At 28.0% G+C, this 18,909-nt stretch overlaps 1 protein-coding gene across 1 annotated transcript; it reads right to left on the bottom strand.

Moving 5' to 3' along the window:
• Positions 1–13,401: 13,401 nt before the first annotated feature.
• LOC136092033 (uncharacterized) lies at positions 13,402–14,896 on the bottom strand. The gene is made up of 2 exons (XM_065819754.1): positions 14,411–14,896; positions 13,402–13,995 (listed from the first exon to the last, which is right to left on the bottom strand). Exons 1-2 carry the CDS (start codon positions 14,894–14,896, stop codon positions 13,402–13,404), a joined length of 1,080 nt encoding a protein of 359 aa, XP_065675826.1.
• Between the last annotated feature and the right edge of the window lie 4,013 nt (positions 14,897–18,909).

Raw genomic sequence — 18,909 nt, 5'->3', positions numbered from 1 at the left:
AAAATCTAATAATAAATATATGGATAATTATGATGAAACTAAACCATCACAATTTATCCAATATCTAGGTGCTAATAATCTATATGGATGGGTTATGAGTAAACCACTTCCCACACATGGATTTGGTTGGATGGATGAAAATGAATTGAAAAGCTGGAGATCAGTTCCATGTATACTTGAAGTTGATTTAGATTATCCAGATCATCTTCATGATGAACATAATGACTATCCACTTGCTCCTGAAAGAGTCAAAGTAGATAAAGTTGAAAAACTTATACCAAACTTGAATAATAAGAAAAATTATGTGGTACATTATACCAATCTTAAATTGTATGAAAGATTAGGATTAAATATAACAAAAATCCATAGAGGAATAAGCTTTGAAGAAAGTGCATGGTTATGTGATTACATTGAACTGAATACTAATCTTAGGACTAAAGCAACAAATGAATTTGAAAAAGATTTCTTTAAACTCATGAACAATTCAGTCTTTGGAAAAACAATGGAAAATATTGAAAAAAGAGTTGATGTAAGGTTAGTCACAAACAGAGATGAAGCTGTTAAATTAGCATCAAGACCAAACTATGAAAGTAGGACAATATTTGATGAAAATTTAATAGCCATTCATATGAAGAGAACCAAATTAAAGTATAACAAGCCAATTTACTTAGGAATGTGTATATTAGATTTGAGCAAAACTCTAATGAATGAATTTCATTATGATTATATAAAGAAAAAATATTCTGATAAAGCCAAACTCTTATTCACAGATACAGGTTCATTAGCATACGAAATAAAAACAGAGGATTTTTATGAAGATATTAAAAACGATATTGAAAGTAAATTTGATACTAGTGAATTTGTTCCAAATCATCCAGCAATTAATAACGGATTTAAAGTTGGATTAAATAAAAAAGTACTTGGAATGTTTAAAGATGAAGCAGGAGGAAAACAAATTGAAGAATTTGTAGGATTAAGATTCAAGATGTATTCATACAAGATGAACGGAAAAGAAAACAAAAGATGTAAAGGAGTAAAAAAGAATGTTGTTAAGAACTACATAACACACGACGATTATAAAGATTGTTTACTTAATAGAAAAGATCACATTAGGAAAATGAATATTATAAGATCACATGCACATGAAGTTTATACAGAAGAGATTAATAAAGTAGCATTAAGTGCAGAAGATGATAAAAGCGTCATATTAGAAGATGGAATTCATACATTGGCATATGGTCACTATATATTAAGAAACAATACAACAGAACAAGATGCAGAACAGGAACCAGTAGAACAGGAACCAGTAGATTGTGAAGAAGATAAAAAATTAAATATACTATGAATCGAAATTGTGGTTAGATTAATGCTTAAAATAATAAATTAAATTGTGGTTAGATTAATGGTTGAAATAATAAATTAAATTGTGGTTGAATTATTGGTTGAAATTGTTGTTAAAATTGTGGTTAGATTAATGGTTAAAATAATAATTAAATTGCAGGTAGATTAATGGCTAAAATTATTGTTAAAATTGTGGATGAATTAATGGTTAAAATTGATCTTAAAATTGTGGATGAATTAATGGTTAAAAACGGCATGGCCCAGAACTCTCAATATATACTACTTACACAGATCGAGTGCTCTTACATGTAAACTCACATTTGATGTATGCACTTTATTTGATGTATGCACACTCTGCGGAGTGCGTATACATCAAATGTACCTGTACACACCCTAAATGTATACACACTCGGTAGTATAGTGTATACACGTATATACATTCTATTCCGTATAATGTATATACAAATACACACTCGGTAATGTGCATAAATCGACTACAAAGAATAAAATCGAAGAAATTAACTTGATATTTCATTAACTTAGTGTTTAATTTATAAAAACAATTAATTTTTTTTTACTTTATAGAAGTGAAAGTAAAAGTCTTCTCATATAAATTTTTTTTGTTAAACTTCTTTGTCTGATTCTTCAAATTGTATTGGTGTGTGACTAGGGTGTAGAGGACAGCTTTTATTTTTCTTATTGTAGCCAGGTATTTTGCACACAGAACAAATTATCTCTTTTGTCTTTGGCATAACTGAATCTGTTAGTATAAATTGTTGTAAACGCATTAACCTAATTATGGTTTGGAAGCTTGCTCTGTCTAAATTCGTCTCGTTAATCTCTGAAAACTTGATTTGTTTATTTAAATGCTCACTTGCGTTACAGTTAAACATTCCATAACCCCATCCAAATCGAGCATAAAATACCATAAGCTTTCCAACATGACTTCTTAAGTAATATAAGTATGGCATTTCTTCAATACAATCAGATCCAGCACAGATAATAAATTTTTGAAAATACTCTTCACACCTTTCATTAAAAGTACCAGACAAGTCAGGAGCTGTTGATTTAACATCGCTAAAATAGTTACATTTAGCTAAACATTTAATAACATTATACCCTTATAGGCAACGAAAATTTCAAACAATGAATTAGAAAAGCATAAAACATAAAAAAATACTTAGCAAGACTGGCTAATCTTATGTAGAGGTCGAGCATTTGTCGCAATTTCTAGGCTCTTTGATCATGCCAATTTTCTCCGTCTGCAAGAAAACTATTCAAAAAAGTATCAATGTTTGATTCCAACAACTTACAATCATTTCCAATGATTTTTAAAGTTTCAGAACCATCATAGCTCTTCTTTTTGCTATAAAATAATGTCATAAAAATTAACTTTGAAATTCTATATTGGTCTTACATACACAGGGGCGTGGCTAGGCTACCCCAATTAAGGGGCCCTATTTTAACTTTTAGACGGCCATATTTGAGCTTTTTGTTTATTTGAATGATACCTATTAATCAAAGGTTTTTTAAAATTTTGGGATCCTAATGATAGGTTTTTAGGCCTCTGAACACCCCCAGCCACAACACTGTACATACAGGATTAAAGAAATAATACAAAGATAAATAAATCATGTCATTATTAAATAATTTTTTTCCTACATAAAAGTTGTAGCAATAACAAATATAAATTAGGAAAATAGAAGGAAAATAAAGAGTTCCAGAAAAAACTAGGTAAATAAAAGCTTTTTTATCAAAGTGGAACAGCAACTGTGAAATGATGATATTTTTTGGTTTGACATATAAAATATTACGTATGAGCATATTGTTGTTTGAGTTTGTATTATACAACTTGTGTGTATGAATTAGAAAAACCTGACACAGATATATTAACTCATAACATTTTTAATTGGCAGTATGACTAAAATTTGGATAAAACAACCTAGTTGTGCAATCTCAATTTTTGTTGTTTTTGTTACAAAAAACAGACGATTCTATATAAAATTGATTGATAGATTTTAAATAATTACAACACAATGGCATATACATCATATTATTATTTGTAGATTTTAATTACTTTTTAAAATATTGTTCAATTAGATAAGCCAAATAAGTACAACCAATATTTCGAAATGCCTTACCAATTCTGTTTTCCATGTTCCTTTTATTTATGATATTAAACATAAACTTGTACATATATCTGTGATGTGCCAATATAAGATGTAAACCACATGGTGGCATTAAGTCAATAACAAAACCCTTGAACAACATTGTGGTCTAAAAAGTTAAAATAATTAGGAATTTAATAATTGTATATACACATACACCTAAAGTTTTGAGGAAACATTATTGATTCCCTATATTATTATTTTAGAAATTATCAGTTTATTGACTTAAATACTAGTTTAAAAAAATTATTTTGTAATATATTTTTTTATAATTTTTTTTTTATAATTTTATATTATTTTAATTATTTTTTTTACCCATTGGTCACAATTTTCAAGCTGAGTTGTTTTGAACAATGCAGAATTGTGGTCAAGTGTTTCACTCAAGACAGACTCCACTTTTTTACCCAACTCTGTCATTACAGCAACACTACGCTTTTCTCCAGATTGCTTAATTTTTAAAGACTATTTGTCTTTCTTTAGTACACAATGGTAGCATCCATAAGTTGATGTTCATGAACATAAACCAATTATGTTCTTCAAGAAACCTATATCGGCCACAAAAAAACAAAGTACGTTAAAGCGCTAAACTGAATTATTTTCTAGAGTTACTAAATTAATGCCATGTATGATAAGGTCAGTAAATTCTTCATAATGACACTTGATATGAGTATCAAGCATAATTTTGGATTCACTACCTCTCCACAGTGTTGTTATAAACTGTCCATTAGGAGAATTAATCAATTTTTTTAAATTTAGGAGTGGAAACGATGTCTGTTCTGTTGGAAATCTAGATGCAGCCAGGAAATTATCACCAGTGTCTTTTATAAAGAGAGTGCTTTTTGTTGAATCAATAGAATTATACAATTTTGAATCAATTTGCTATAAATATGTAAACAAATCTGCTTGTTTTTCAATACTAAGAAATTCCATTTCATGCAGTAACTTTTTACATAAAATAATACATTGTAGAGTTTCTGCAAGATTTTTCCTAGCTCCCATACACTTACAAATACTTTCACTATCATTGTGAATTTTTAATATTTTACCTACTTCTGCAGTTAAACAGTATTCTCGTACTTTCGTATAAGTTGGCAAGTCATTAAATTTTTTGACATAATAGCTCTTAGACTTTTATAACCACGTTGTGATAAATTACATTTTCCAAGTAACAGTTCAGCTGTTTGGGAACAGTTTAGCTCAACACGTTTTTCAATTTTATTGATTGTCTCAGTGATTATGGAAGGATTTTTCTTGAACAGATGCTAAATATAACCTATAAAATGCCATGTATATATATATATATATATGTATATATATATATATATATATATATATATATATATATATATATATATATATATATATATATATATATATATATATATATATATATATATACATATATATATATATAACTAATTGTAATTCTATTGTAAATACTTTAAATATCGGAATTTAATTTTCACATACTACTCTACAGTGTAATTCAACTTCATCAAAATTGATAGTTTTTGCAAATCGTGTTGATTCATAGCGACAATGCAGATTAAATGAACCACTACCAAGTTTGCAGTTAAAGTTAATGTTGTCAACAGCTATAGCATAATCAACAATCCCATGCCATTTTAAGTTTCTCGAAGGAAAACTAGAGCTTAAAGAAAAGTCTTTATTTACTACTTTATCATTTTTGTTAACTGTTTCACTTGCAGTATTATTAGTAGCATTCATCAAATTAACTACTTCTTTTCTATCGAACCCAAAGAAAGAATTGCCCCTTATTGAAACATTCACATTACCTATTTTCAATATATTTTTTGCTGCAGTTGTTGAGTTCATTGAGCAAGACATTCCTATCTTTTCTTCGCCATTTTTTAAAATACATTCAAATATTGGTTATCTAAAACATTATAATAACAATCAAATTGATTTCATTCAGTTATAATTATCCGGCGTGCATTATAGCCTTTATTGCATTTAAAAGATCCTGAATAAAATTGTTCAACTGCTACTCCATTTATTACACCATCCCATAAAAAGTTTTTCATCTAAACAATTAGTACTATATATATATATATATATATATATATATATATATATATATATATATATATATATATATATATATATATATATATATATATATATATATATATATATATAAATATATATAATATATATTGTGATTGTCACAAGAAAATTATAAACGAATAAAGCTATTGATCCACAATTTGCCAAAGAGCTTTTATCACAAAAAAACAAAAAAAACTTTATCAGTTTTTATTATTATTATTATTATTATTACACACTGCAAAGAGAGAAACTCCTGGAACAGATACGGTAATATTAGGTACGTGAGTAAAAATTTCAAATTGTTTGAATACTATAATGTTATATATCATTAGAAAGAGGATAATTACAGTACTTTAAAGGTGAAAAAATTATTAAAATCAAACAATTGGTTCAAAAGTTATGACGGTTTAAGTACTGATTTTTCTATATATGGATTTGTTGAAGAAACTGTGGTCAAAATAATGTTATTCTTCCTTTAAATTGTCATAACTTTATCAATTCTTATCAAAATACAAATATCTTGATGTCAAAAGATAGGTGTAAGAGTGGGCTACAACTTGTTAAACTTTAACCACCGGGCATATTGGATGGACAGAGGGGGCATCAAACCACCATATTGCCTGTATGAAACTGAATACTTTTTTCAGAAAAAATGTTTTTTTTAAAGACATAAGCAATATAAATATACAAAAAAGTTGTTTTAAATTTATAGTAAACCACCAACATATGATGTGTATGTTAGCAATAGAGGTGGGTGTGGTGGTGATGGTTTGATACATCCTAGTATCAAAAATGACTTGGTTTTATAAATATTTATATCTTTTCTAAAATTAGTAAAATTAGTATACAATAAAATATAATATAAAATTATGTTATAGAGATCGTACGTATACAAGTGGTGTTTCTATTACGGAATGGGCATATATTTCCTTCCCCCTCCCCCACCGACCTTAAAAAAAAAAAATTGCCATAACTGTTTGCAAAAATTGAATAATAAATTTAAAAATGAAATTGGAAATAAATTAAAAAGTAAATTTATACCAGACCACCAAATATGGGAGATGAATGTAAAACTCATAGTAGATATGTTGATGATGTTTTAGTATCATAATATAAAAAATGTTTCAATTCTTGAAATATCTAATTGAATATTTAAAGTACAACAAAAAAGAAGTAAAAAATACATTCCACTAGATTAAAAGATACATTAGTGGTGCACCAATGGTCATAAGAGAGTGGAGTACCATCCATACTTTTTACTTAAGTGACACTCTCTTATGACAATCCATGGTCATGAGAGAGTGTGACTAAAATAAAAAATAAAATCTTGTATTGATTTTGCAATTACAATCATGTCGAAAGGTTCAGATTATACCTTACCAACTTGTTTAAATGATGATGGCACTAAAAAATAAAAACATAAAATACTATAGCACAGCCTTATATGATAAAATAACCTTATATGAAAAAATGAAACAATATAGCAAAACCTTAAATTTATTTGGAAATTAAAATCATATAAAAATAAAAATATAAAAACCTTACCCGTTATAACCAATGAAGATAATACTAAAAACTAAAAAATGCAATACACAACATAACTATGCAATTATTTCATAATTGAAACCATACTTAAAATTATTTGTAATTAACAATATATATATATATATATATATATATATATATATATATATATATATATATATATATATATATATATATATATATATATATATATATATATATATATATATATATATATATATATATATATATATAAACCTTACCAACAGTAACGGATGAAGATGATACTAAAAAATAAAAATACAATACACAAAACAACTTTACATTTATTTTATATTTAAAACCATACTGAAGAGTAAAAATATATATATATATATATATAAACCTTTCCAACAGTAATGTAAGATGATACTAAAAAATAAAAATGCAATACACAACATAACCTTATTTAGCAATTAAACTCATATTGAAAAAGAAGAATATATAAACCTTACCAGACGGAATAGACGACAGCGACACTAAGTATTATATTGCATAATGCAAGTCTCCTTCTATCATTATATATATATATATATATATATATATATATATATATATATATATATATATATATATATATATATATATTCCTTATTTTAATAAACTTTATTGCTATTCTAAATATTTAAATATATTGATAATAGTTGATATTATTAGGATACCGAAAATCAACTACTGTTACGAAGGTTTACAATTTGTATAGATTTTCCTAACATTATTTAACTGAATTAACTCAAGTTCTCATAATACTTATGATGTTATAATTAATTTTTGATATTCTATTAATATCAACTATTATAATGTATTTAGGTTTTAAAAGATAATTTTTAAAATTATTTTAATAATTTATACTGATTCCATATTTAGTTTTTTTACTTTTTATTTTTAGTGAGATACTAATCTTTAATTATTTTCTACTGACAATTTATATTGTTAACAATGGAACTCAATAATCCAGTTAATATATTTGCCGTTCAAGATAATGATAATAAAATTAGCCAGACTATAATTGATCATGTGGTATTATTTTTTAATTATATTGATGAAATTTATTAATAATATATTAATTATTTAGTTATTTCATTATTATTCATTATTATTGTTATCATATAATAATGGTGTGCAATTTAAGAAGCAACTATATAGTTGTAATCAACTAAAATATAATTATTACCATGTAATATTAGCTCCTTGAAATAATTGTATTTTGTGTGTTGATTTACTTAAAAGATTTTTTCGAATAATTTTATTATTTGCATAATTTTTAAAGTGCTGTTAAAAAAGTATCCTAATCATGAGTATTTAAATATTAAATGAGGTAAAACATAAGTTTTGTTATCAGGTCACCCTGCTACTCGTAACATGTAATCAATTACGACCTGCTTTGAGGCTGGTGAGTCTCTTCTAATGTAATAATTCCAGTTTAAGGATAGGAGATGCTTACAAACCTTGGATGTTAATCTTTCTAGTAGTACAGTCAACTCGATATCTTGAATACTTGATCTACAAACACATGATATCTCAAACTCTCTGTTTCAAACTCGTTTCTAGTTTCCTTAATATTACGCTTGGCTGGAATTTTTTTGATCTCAAACTCACCATATAATATACTTTTTTACCAGTCTCCTGAGAGTTTGAATGCCAGAAAACGCCAGAATGGGCATCCATTTGTATTGCTTCAGTATTTCAATTCTTCATTCTACTGTAAAAGTTGCTTCAATTTTTCGATGATTAATGATGATTTAATGATTGACAATGATTAAATTTTTTTTAAATTACAGGCTGGGTGAGTATCTGATTCTGTTTTAACTGGCTATACAGAATTTTACCATAAAATTAATATGTACACAGATCGTGAAGTAATTGAGAGTGATGTTTTTTGTGAGAAAATGTTTATCCAATACTTGCAGTAGTTATTGGAATGGCTGTGAAGACTCTGTTTTTTGCTTGTCTAAATCCACTTGTGCTGGTTATGAATTAGGTAAATTTCCAAAAAAAGCTTTCCTTTTCATTTGCTCATTAACTGAGTTATTTATTTGAATTTAAATTTCATTCAGGTTGGGAATTTGTTGATTTTGTTTTGTCCAAAGGAACATTCAGTGGTTTTGTCAATTTTTATTCAAACAAATACAAATGTAGAAGTACCTCTTATTTGTCATTTATGTCTACACAAACATTTATTGATTGGTTTTTTGCTTGGGCCTCCCACATGCACATTGATTTTAGAGAAAAATGTCATACGTGTCCAGAAAATTAACAAATACCAGTTTTGGCTTGTGATGCAACAAAAATAGGAATTAGCTTAAAAAATTCTTTTGTAAAACCTATAAAGTTAGCTGAACTTTATGAGATTGTTCCAACAACATTATGGCGAATAGATAGATCGTTTATTTTTAATTCGGAAAAATTAGATTCTAAACAGTTTTCAGAGGCTAGAAAAAAGATTTGTCTTTATATTCTGTATGTTGAAAACTCTAATTATTTAAACTTTGATACTGATACATTACAGTTGAATTCAGTTCTTGTGAGTTATATTCCTACTGAATGGGTACCGTCATTTCAGCTAATAATTTCTGAATCATCTGTTCCAAATAATTTGCGATGCTCCTATGCCAAAATTTTCAAAATACTAGCTGCTGATAGCTCCCTTGATTCATTAATACCATTACGATTCACTAATGAAATTGCTTGCATATGTGAACAATTTTTATCTAATCTAGGTGATTGTGAACTTGTTGTTAAGTTTTGTTATTTATTGCGTCGCTTCTCTCCTGAGCTAGCTAGATTAGTGGAAATATCCTCTAACTACAACAATACACCTTCTAGAGATATTTTGTTATTAATACAATACTGCTGTAACTTTGTGAAAAAAATTCATATGAGTGATGTCGAACCAAATAACGCAGAAGTCATTGAAGGCACTTAAAATCCACCGCAATATGGTAGAGCATATTATTTTGAAAAGCCAGATGCCAGATGCCAGATATGGAAAATGCAAGCATTTTCTGCAGATAAAATTTCCAGTAATAATATATTTGATGGTATTCCATCGGAAATCTGCAATAAATTATTTCCTCAAGTATCTAAAAATAGTGTATCTTCTTTTTTTATGATTTTTTATCTATACATGGCCATTGTTACAGATTCCATATTATTCCAGGGTCTGAGGGAAGAAAGGATATGCCTCATTCTATACACATCTTAAAGCTCCAGAAAATATTGTGTATGACTTTGCTTGCAGCTTGTCAGAGTTTTGTCACAACCGTGAATCTGGATATTTTAAAAATACCTTTTTTTTTCATGACGTATTTCATGGCTACACACAGATGTGCTGATGTTTTTCAGTGTAATCGTTTGAGCAATTTTTATCCAATAAATTCATCTATCTGCGAACAGTTTAATAGCTTTTTGCAGAATATAAAATATTTAGCTAAATTAATGACACAAACAAATATTTGTTTTTATCTACAATTTTTTATTCATTTGGAATCAGCGTAAAAAAAACTTATTTGAAAAAAGAATTATTGTATCAGAATGCATTAGAGAATAGCTATTTTAGAATATTGTTAATAATTTTGAATATATATAGAATAATATAAATAATTTTGAAAATCTAAACTATCTTTCACATCATAAGAAGATATAATATTATTATACATTTTATTAAAAAACATTGTTAAAATCAAATCAAATTATTGCAAGTAATAATTAAATAATTTAACAGTTTATGTTATAGAATAGAATATAGAATAAAAAATTGTATGCTGACTGATTGTCTGTTTCAGTTCATTCCATTAATGGAATACTGAATTAGACATCCAGATAGCTCTGTATCAATATGCTACTTGCAAATGCCATATTTCACACAGTACGATAACAGTCTAAGTCAGTCAAATAAAAAGGTATGAAAAATGTCCTTTACTAATTTATTAATGTTAATATTTTAAGAACTTATTTTCTGCACGCAGCAGCCTTCTTTGTCAAGGTTTCGTATTTTAAAGTTTAAAAGTTGAGAAAGGGTTGTAACCACAATTGAAAAAAAAATTCTTTTATTATACACCTCACAGGTGAGTAATAAAAAGAAAAAAAGAATATTGATCTTTATATTAAATGAATTAATTTATTTTAGATCTGTACATATTATATATGGCAACTGCTAGTAGCATGCTGACATAAAGCTATGAGATTTGCAAAAGTTGACTTTTCTTATGGTATAAGATGGCAAATTTACTCTAAATTATTTAATCATTTGTTGCAATACAATGTCGTAAGTTTCATATCTTGTCTGTTACCCCTCCTTTTAGAGTAACATTTTACTGGTAATTTTTATTTATTTTTTTTTTTATTTTTTTATTTGAATATTGTGATTAACATTTTTAATTTATCTGAAGTTTACATTTTTAATAAAATATTTGTAACTTTTATTTAAAAATTTTTAGTAGGCATTTTGATGGATAACAATTTTTTTTTAATCGTTTTGAAGTTCAGTTATACAAGTAACTTTTGAACATTTCTAGCAGAATAAAGTTGTTTTATTGTTGTGTTATTGTTTTATTCTACAGAAAAAAGTTGTTTTGTTACAGCTGTTTTAGTCTTTTTATAATAATAACAAGGAAAGAAAGGTTTAATTTAAGTCATTTTCTTTGGATATTTAAAAAATGTTGTATACACTAATAACGTAAATTAAATTGTTTGACAATAACTTGAGTTGTTAGCTATGATTTTTATATTAAAATTTATCCTTATTTAATCAAACAATCGTTATTTAAACAAACTAAAATGTTATTGATAATTTAATAAAATCAAGTTTTTATCAATGTTCTTTTTTTAATTGTGTTAAGAAATTTATAATTAGGTTTAAATATTATTTATTCGTTTTTCTATATTCGATTTTGACTTACTTTTTGATTGTACCCAAACCAAAATTCTAAAATCTCTAAAAATATATACAAAAGTTGTTCTTAACAAAATAAATAGTAACCAATAATTTTTAATATAACAAATATTGAGATATTGAGAAGAATTTCGTGCATATTATTTGTTTTAGTTTGAGAAATGAATTACTTAAAAAAATAATCCGTAGATGTGAGCGTTTATCGTAGAATATAGGTTTTGGGTAAGTATTGCGCCTTACCTTGATATACTAAAATGTCGAAACTGTGAATAATTATCAAGGGATCGTTGATAAATTACACAACGCAAAATAAATTTTATTAACAGAAGTTGGAGATATTAGGCTCTTACTCGGCGATTTTCATTAAACTTAATGAGCTATTTTTTTTTTAATTCAAATAAAGACTCTGCGAGGGAAAACTTTTGATCTTTTTTGATGGAAGAGAATATGGATAGGGTTTAATTAAAATAGAAATTAAATTAAGTTTTATTAAAAGTATTTTCATAATTTTACCGAAGCACAGGGCCGTACTCAGGATCGCCCTAACTAAGAAGCATTAGTCAAAAAGTATTTTGGATGTCGAAAAGCAGGACCCTTAGTCGGTAAATGTCAAAAAAGAGAGGGCTTTGTTTGGTCGTGATTTGGTAAAAGAAACATATTTTACCAAATCACGAAGTTAGTAAAAAACACTAATCTAAATTTTTTCTTCAACTTTATGTTTTACCATTGCTGGATCATCAGGAAGAGTATGATCCAGCAATGGTGAAACTTAAAGTTGAAGAAAAAAGTTAGATAAGTGTTTTTTACTAATTTATTCAAAGGCTGCCTTTGAACTTCGGAGGCCCTGGGCAAGATCAAAATGCAAGGCTTCCCTGAAATGAAAAATATTTTATTTTATTATTTTTATTAAATTATTATTATAGTCATAACTTCATTGAAACTTGACTTTACGAGCTTTAATATTAGCAAATGTTTTAACTAATGCACTAATACCTATGTTCTTATAAATAATGTTAAATAAACTTAATCAGTGCTTTAGGGAGCAATTTTACTGAAACCATACTGGATATTGCTTTGATTTCATTAAACAATTGATTTGAAATCACATCTGAATGTCCATCTTCAATCTAGGCAACCTCCAAATCCTTGCTATGTTTCTTAAGTGCTTCAGTAATTTGGGTGACATCTGGAATTTTATATAAGAATCCAAAAAGCTCAGAAAGTTCTTTCAGTTGATTAAATCGATTTGTTAAAGATGATAGCACTTGATCTACCAATACATTGAAAACTTCCACCACATACTGTGTTTCTGGATTTAAAATTGGTTCATCTGTAGATTCATAGGAAAAAAGAGTTTTTTTACTTTCAGGGACGAACTGTGTTTTCAGCTTCAAACTGAGGACTTACTTCTAATTCTTCTGCAATTTCCATAGCAAAAAGTTTGGCATCCTTAATTCCTTTATCACAAAAGTCATTAAAATACTTGAGTAGTTGGTCAATTTCGGTTTGTGCTGTTGACAGATCATAGTCTGGAGACTGCTTTTTTTTGCTGACCAAATTTACTTGAAATAATATGTCATACCATACAATCAAGCTTAGCATGAATGTAAAATTGGACATTTGTTTGGCAAGATTATTTGCCTGAAATTTGGTAGATGTATCATACTTTGAACTGTTAGCAATTTCAATTAGAGCATCATAAACTTTGGAATATTCATATTTTAATGTCTTTAAGCTTTCCACTCGAGACTCCCATCGAGTATCAGACAGTGGCTTCAAAGTCAAAGTTTGCACTGATTTCATTAAAATAGCCCATCTGATATAAGAACCTGAGAAAAAGTTATAAACTTCTTGTACCAAACCAAAAAATGACACTGCTTTTGAAGAGGATTTTGCAGCAACATATACGATCAAATTTAAACTTTGGGCACTACATGGCACAAAAAAACGCCCTACATACTAAAAAAAAAAGGTAGAAATTTCTACCTTAGGGTAGGATATGTGATATACCTTTAGTAAGGTATAATTTTCTACCTTACAAGGTAGAAAATTATATTAAAAACAATTATTTGTCATACAATTTTCTAACTTAAAGGTATAATTTTCTACCTTATAAGGTAGAAAATTATACCTTACTAAGGGTATATTACATATCCTATCTTAACTAAAAATTTCTACCTTTATTTTTTAGTGTGTAGGGTTAATGTCTCTTTTTTTTTTTTTGCACTCCAGAACGAATCCCTTTCATGTTTGCTTCATTATCATATGATTGACCTCGACAATTTCATATTTCTAGACCTGCTTCTGTCAAATGTTTCAGGAAAGTTTCTGTTAAAACTTCACCGGTTCATTTGTTGATGTAAGTAGGACTTACATCAACAAATCCAATAAAATACTCTTCAACTGCAAATAACTTGCAGTTGTAGAATCTAAGAACTAGGGTTATTTGTTCTGGGTGAGTTAAGTCTGTAATGCAATCCATAATTATTGAATAATATTTTGCATTCTGACAATTTAAAGTTATAGATTTCTTTATCTCTGACCCCAAAAGTTGAATAATTTGGTTTTGAATGTTTTTGCCAAGAGAGTGATCACTTACTTCGTGTAATTTAATTTTCCTTAGATGCTCTTGAAGTATTGGATCAAATTCTGAAATTATATCAATCAAGCCCAAAAAATTTCCATTGCCTTTGGAAAATAAATTATCAGTGTGTCCTTGGAATGCTAAATTGTAAGAGGCAAGTGAAACTGAAATTATTCTCTTCAAAATGTTTTGCCAATACTCCACTTCTAATTTGAATTTTTTTAAGTTGCATTTATTGACAGTCTCATTTTTCTTCATTCTTGCAGCCAAATCCATCCACTTTATAAAGCATTCCTTGTGGTTTACGGACTTCTCATGGTCCTTGAGATCTGATGTTATATGTTTTCAATCAGAATATTCATTTTCAGTTAATTTTTTGCTCTTTTTTCCGATAGAAAATATTTTGCAAAGAAAACAAAAAATGATGTTTGAATGCTTGGAATAAACTAACCATTTTCTTTCATAGGTTTTCCCATTTGGAAAATGCCCTTTATAATACATCACAGAGAATTTTCTTCCATGGTCATCTTTTTGAAAATCTCTAAATGAGTTTCCAGAATTTCTCTAAATGAATTCATTAAGATTTTGGGCCAAAGAGCAGGTTCCTCAATTCTGAAATGCATCAATTAAGGAAATTAAAATTTGATCTTTCATAAGAGAAGAAATATTTATACGGGACCAAGGGGTGTCGGATAAGAGAAAAAACTGTCGGATAACAAGGATATGGAGAATGAAAAAAAAAAAATTATATGCATTAGTAGGTTACAGTTCTTAATGTGATTGTGCGTATTTATATTATTTAAATAATGCAAAACAAGGCAAAAATATGCAAAAAATCAATAGAAACTATGAAAAGGAAAGGTAAATTAACAAATTAAAAAAAAAAAAATGCGAAAAAAAAATTCTTTTCGGATAACCGAGTGATGGATAACAAGGACTGTACTGTTTTCATACAAAAATAATTTCCTACTTACTGTGATGTTGATGGAAACGTAATATTTTCTTCAACAAGATTATTTTCTGGAACATAGAGGAGCTGTTGATCATCTTTGAGTTGAGGGCCATAAATCCGATTATCATCTTCTTCAAGCTGTATTGGACCTGGATCATCTTCTCCATGATGATGAGGTAGGGTATCTGGATCATCTTCAAGCGCAGGAAGATTGTCAAGATTATCTTGAGGTTGTGGATCTTCAAGATGAGGGGTATCATCAGGATAAGGACAATGTGCAACTTTAGAAGTAGCGATCTCTTGAGTATTTGCATCACTCAGTGGCTTAAGGTGACGCAAAATTGAATTCTTCTGAGTGGCGAGGTATTTTTCTTCCTCGAGTTTACTTTTTCTCTTATTATGACTAGATTCAAACTTTCTCCCAGTCATAATTACTGTCTAATGAGATTTGATGTAGCAAGCAATTTCCTTCTGCGCCAACATGGATGGAGAAACAAAACAGAACTGACTATATGAAAGTAAAAAAGCTAAAGTACTTTGGAAAAACGAGTATATCCATAGTTATTGTATATTTATTCCGGTTAGTATGCTTTTCTCATTCAAATTGTTCAAATGTTCAAAGTTTGCAAATCCAAAGAAAAAGATTTGACAGACATGTAAAAATACTAATATTTTTATTAAAAAATATATAATTAAATTTTAAAATTATGAGGCCCAGTCCTGAGGCCCAGGCAAAATCGGAAATGACCTTCCCCCCAAAGACAGCCTTTAAATTTATTATTGCTCTGTTCTTAAAGAAAATTGAGCACTCAATTTGTAAAATACACTAACATTATTTACATATATATATATATATATATATATATATATATATATATATATATATATATATATATATATATATATATATATATATATATACATATAAATATATATATATATATATATATATATATATATATATATATATATCTGGAGTCATAGCATGCCATGACATGAGCAATCAGCTGACAGGTGACAGCACACAGGCAGAATTTCGTTGACAAGTGCCATTTCGCAGTGGACAAAACAAGTGCAACTTTTTTGGTTTATTTCATTTTCTTAAGTCTGGTCCGTGTCACGGAAGTTTTTTAATAATTAAAGAAAGTATCCAGAAGTTTCCAGAAGTTTCCAGAAGCATGCAGAAGCTTCCAGAAGTTTCCAGAAGAAGCATCTGGAAGCATCCAGTAACATTCAAAAATATCCAGAAACATTCAGAAGCATCCAGACGCCTCCAGAAGATTCCAGAAGCATCGAAAAGAAGCATCTAGAATCTTCCAGAACAGGTTCACACAGGTTCATTTTACTATATAAGAGACATGTAAATCGACATGTAATTCAGTCAGTATATGGAAGTCAGTCAGTCAGTATTATGAAGACAGTTTATCGAAATGAGTTTTATCAAAATGTTTTATCAAAGAACATCAATACAAGAAGTGAAATACAACAAGTGTTTCATTACATCAATACAGTCCACATACAACCAAGACGTTGTGTTCTACAGAGCATTATTGTATCATCACAAGGTAAATGTATCACGGTAAGCCTTGAGAAGCGCGATTATTTATTTTTATTATTTTATGACTTCAAGTGCAAAAATGGCTCCCGACAGTCTTGGATAGGAACTAAGAAAGAAAATTATTGGCAATTACGTAAGTGGAATGTCACAAAAAGTATTTGTGATAAATGTCGCGTGAATAAATGGACCGTATCAAGACTATGTTCTAAATATCGTTCTACGGGGAAGTTGGCAGCAGATAACAAAGGTGGTAGACCGCGTTCCACCACTTCTAGAGAGGATTCTATGATTGTCAGATCCGTCAAGAAGGATCCCTGGAACGCCTCGATTTACGTTACTGTCATGGCATGGTGGAGGCAATGTAATGGTCTGGGGTGTTTTTCTGCTAACGGTCTAGGTCCAATACATCGAAACGATGGAGCAATGGACCGTTTTATCTATAAAAATATCCTGATAGATGTTATGTTACCTCATGCTGAATGGAATATACCAATAAAATGGATTTTTCAGCAAGACAACGACCCGAAAACACACTGCAAAAGTAGTCAAGCAGTGGTTTCAAGACAACCACCTATCGGTGATGAATTGGCCGCCTCAATCTCCGAATCTCAATCTTATAGAGAACCTGTGGGAGATCGTCAACCGCAGAATTAATCGTGAAGGTTTTCGTAAAAAGGATCAACTGTTTGAACAAATCCAAAAGGCCTGGGCAGCAATTCCACAAAGTTTCATTGATCACCTGATTGAATCTATGCCTCGAAGATGCAAGGCTGTGATCGACAACAAAAGATTCGCCACGAAATATTGATAGCGAAATACAGCTTGGTCAACATTTTGTCGAGTTGCACTTGTTTTATCCAGAAGGAAATCAACTTTTTTTTAATACTTTTGATTAATTTATTAATTTTCGTGTACAAATAATGAACTTTGTGATGAATAAAACTTGAAGAATTTTGTCTCTAAACAATTACATAGTTATTTCTCTAAATTGAAAAAATGCAGCACTTTTATATAAAGAAACTAAATTAGCATTATTTGGTTGCACTCGTTTTGTCCGATACTGTATATATGTATTTATATATATATATATATATATATATATATATATATATATATATATATATATATATATATATATATATATCAGTCTGTTTCACTTTTGTCTGGTTCATTATTTCTAATGGATAATATATATTGGACAAAAAAAAAATGAATAAAAATTGCGTATACTATTTATGATTATAACTAAAAATGATAATAACTCATTTTTGAAAAAATTGTGGCTTGTCATTATTTCACAATAAGCCCTTTAATTGTAAAAAAATGAATTTAAAAAAATCAGTTTCAAAAGCGTTTGAAAATAAAAAATTAGCTGAATTGATTAAACCTCCTCATTATTTTGATATTAATTAATTTAAAACATATATGATATTTACAGCGTTTGAAAATTAAAAAATCATTAAACCTTCTCATTATTTTAATATTAATTTATTTTAAAATATTTAAATAGGATTGCCAAATTTCATTAAAAAAAATTGATTATAAAATATTTAAATAAGATTGCCAATTTCATTAAAAAATAGTCTACTGCTATCAATTAGAGTCCTTTAAAAGATAAGAAACAAAGATTTAAAACGTTATTCTACATATAGATTCTACATATTTAATTTTGTAATATCCAGTTGGCTATTGAAATTAAAACTATTTAAAAAAATATTCAGTTGAGTCTATCGAAACAACTTACATTATAGCCGGATAACAGGTTCTTTTTTAGTAAGA

This window comes from Hydra vulgaris, chromosome 15 (assembly GCF_038396675.1).
Source record: "Hydra vulgaris chromosome 15, alternate assembly HydraT2T_AEP".
Taxonomy (NCBI): Eukaryota; Metazoa; Cnidaria; class Hydrozoa; order Anthoathecata; family Hydridae; genus Hydra; species Hydra vulgaris.
This window is presented reverse-complemented; position numbering and strand designations above follow the sequence as displayed.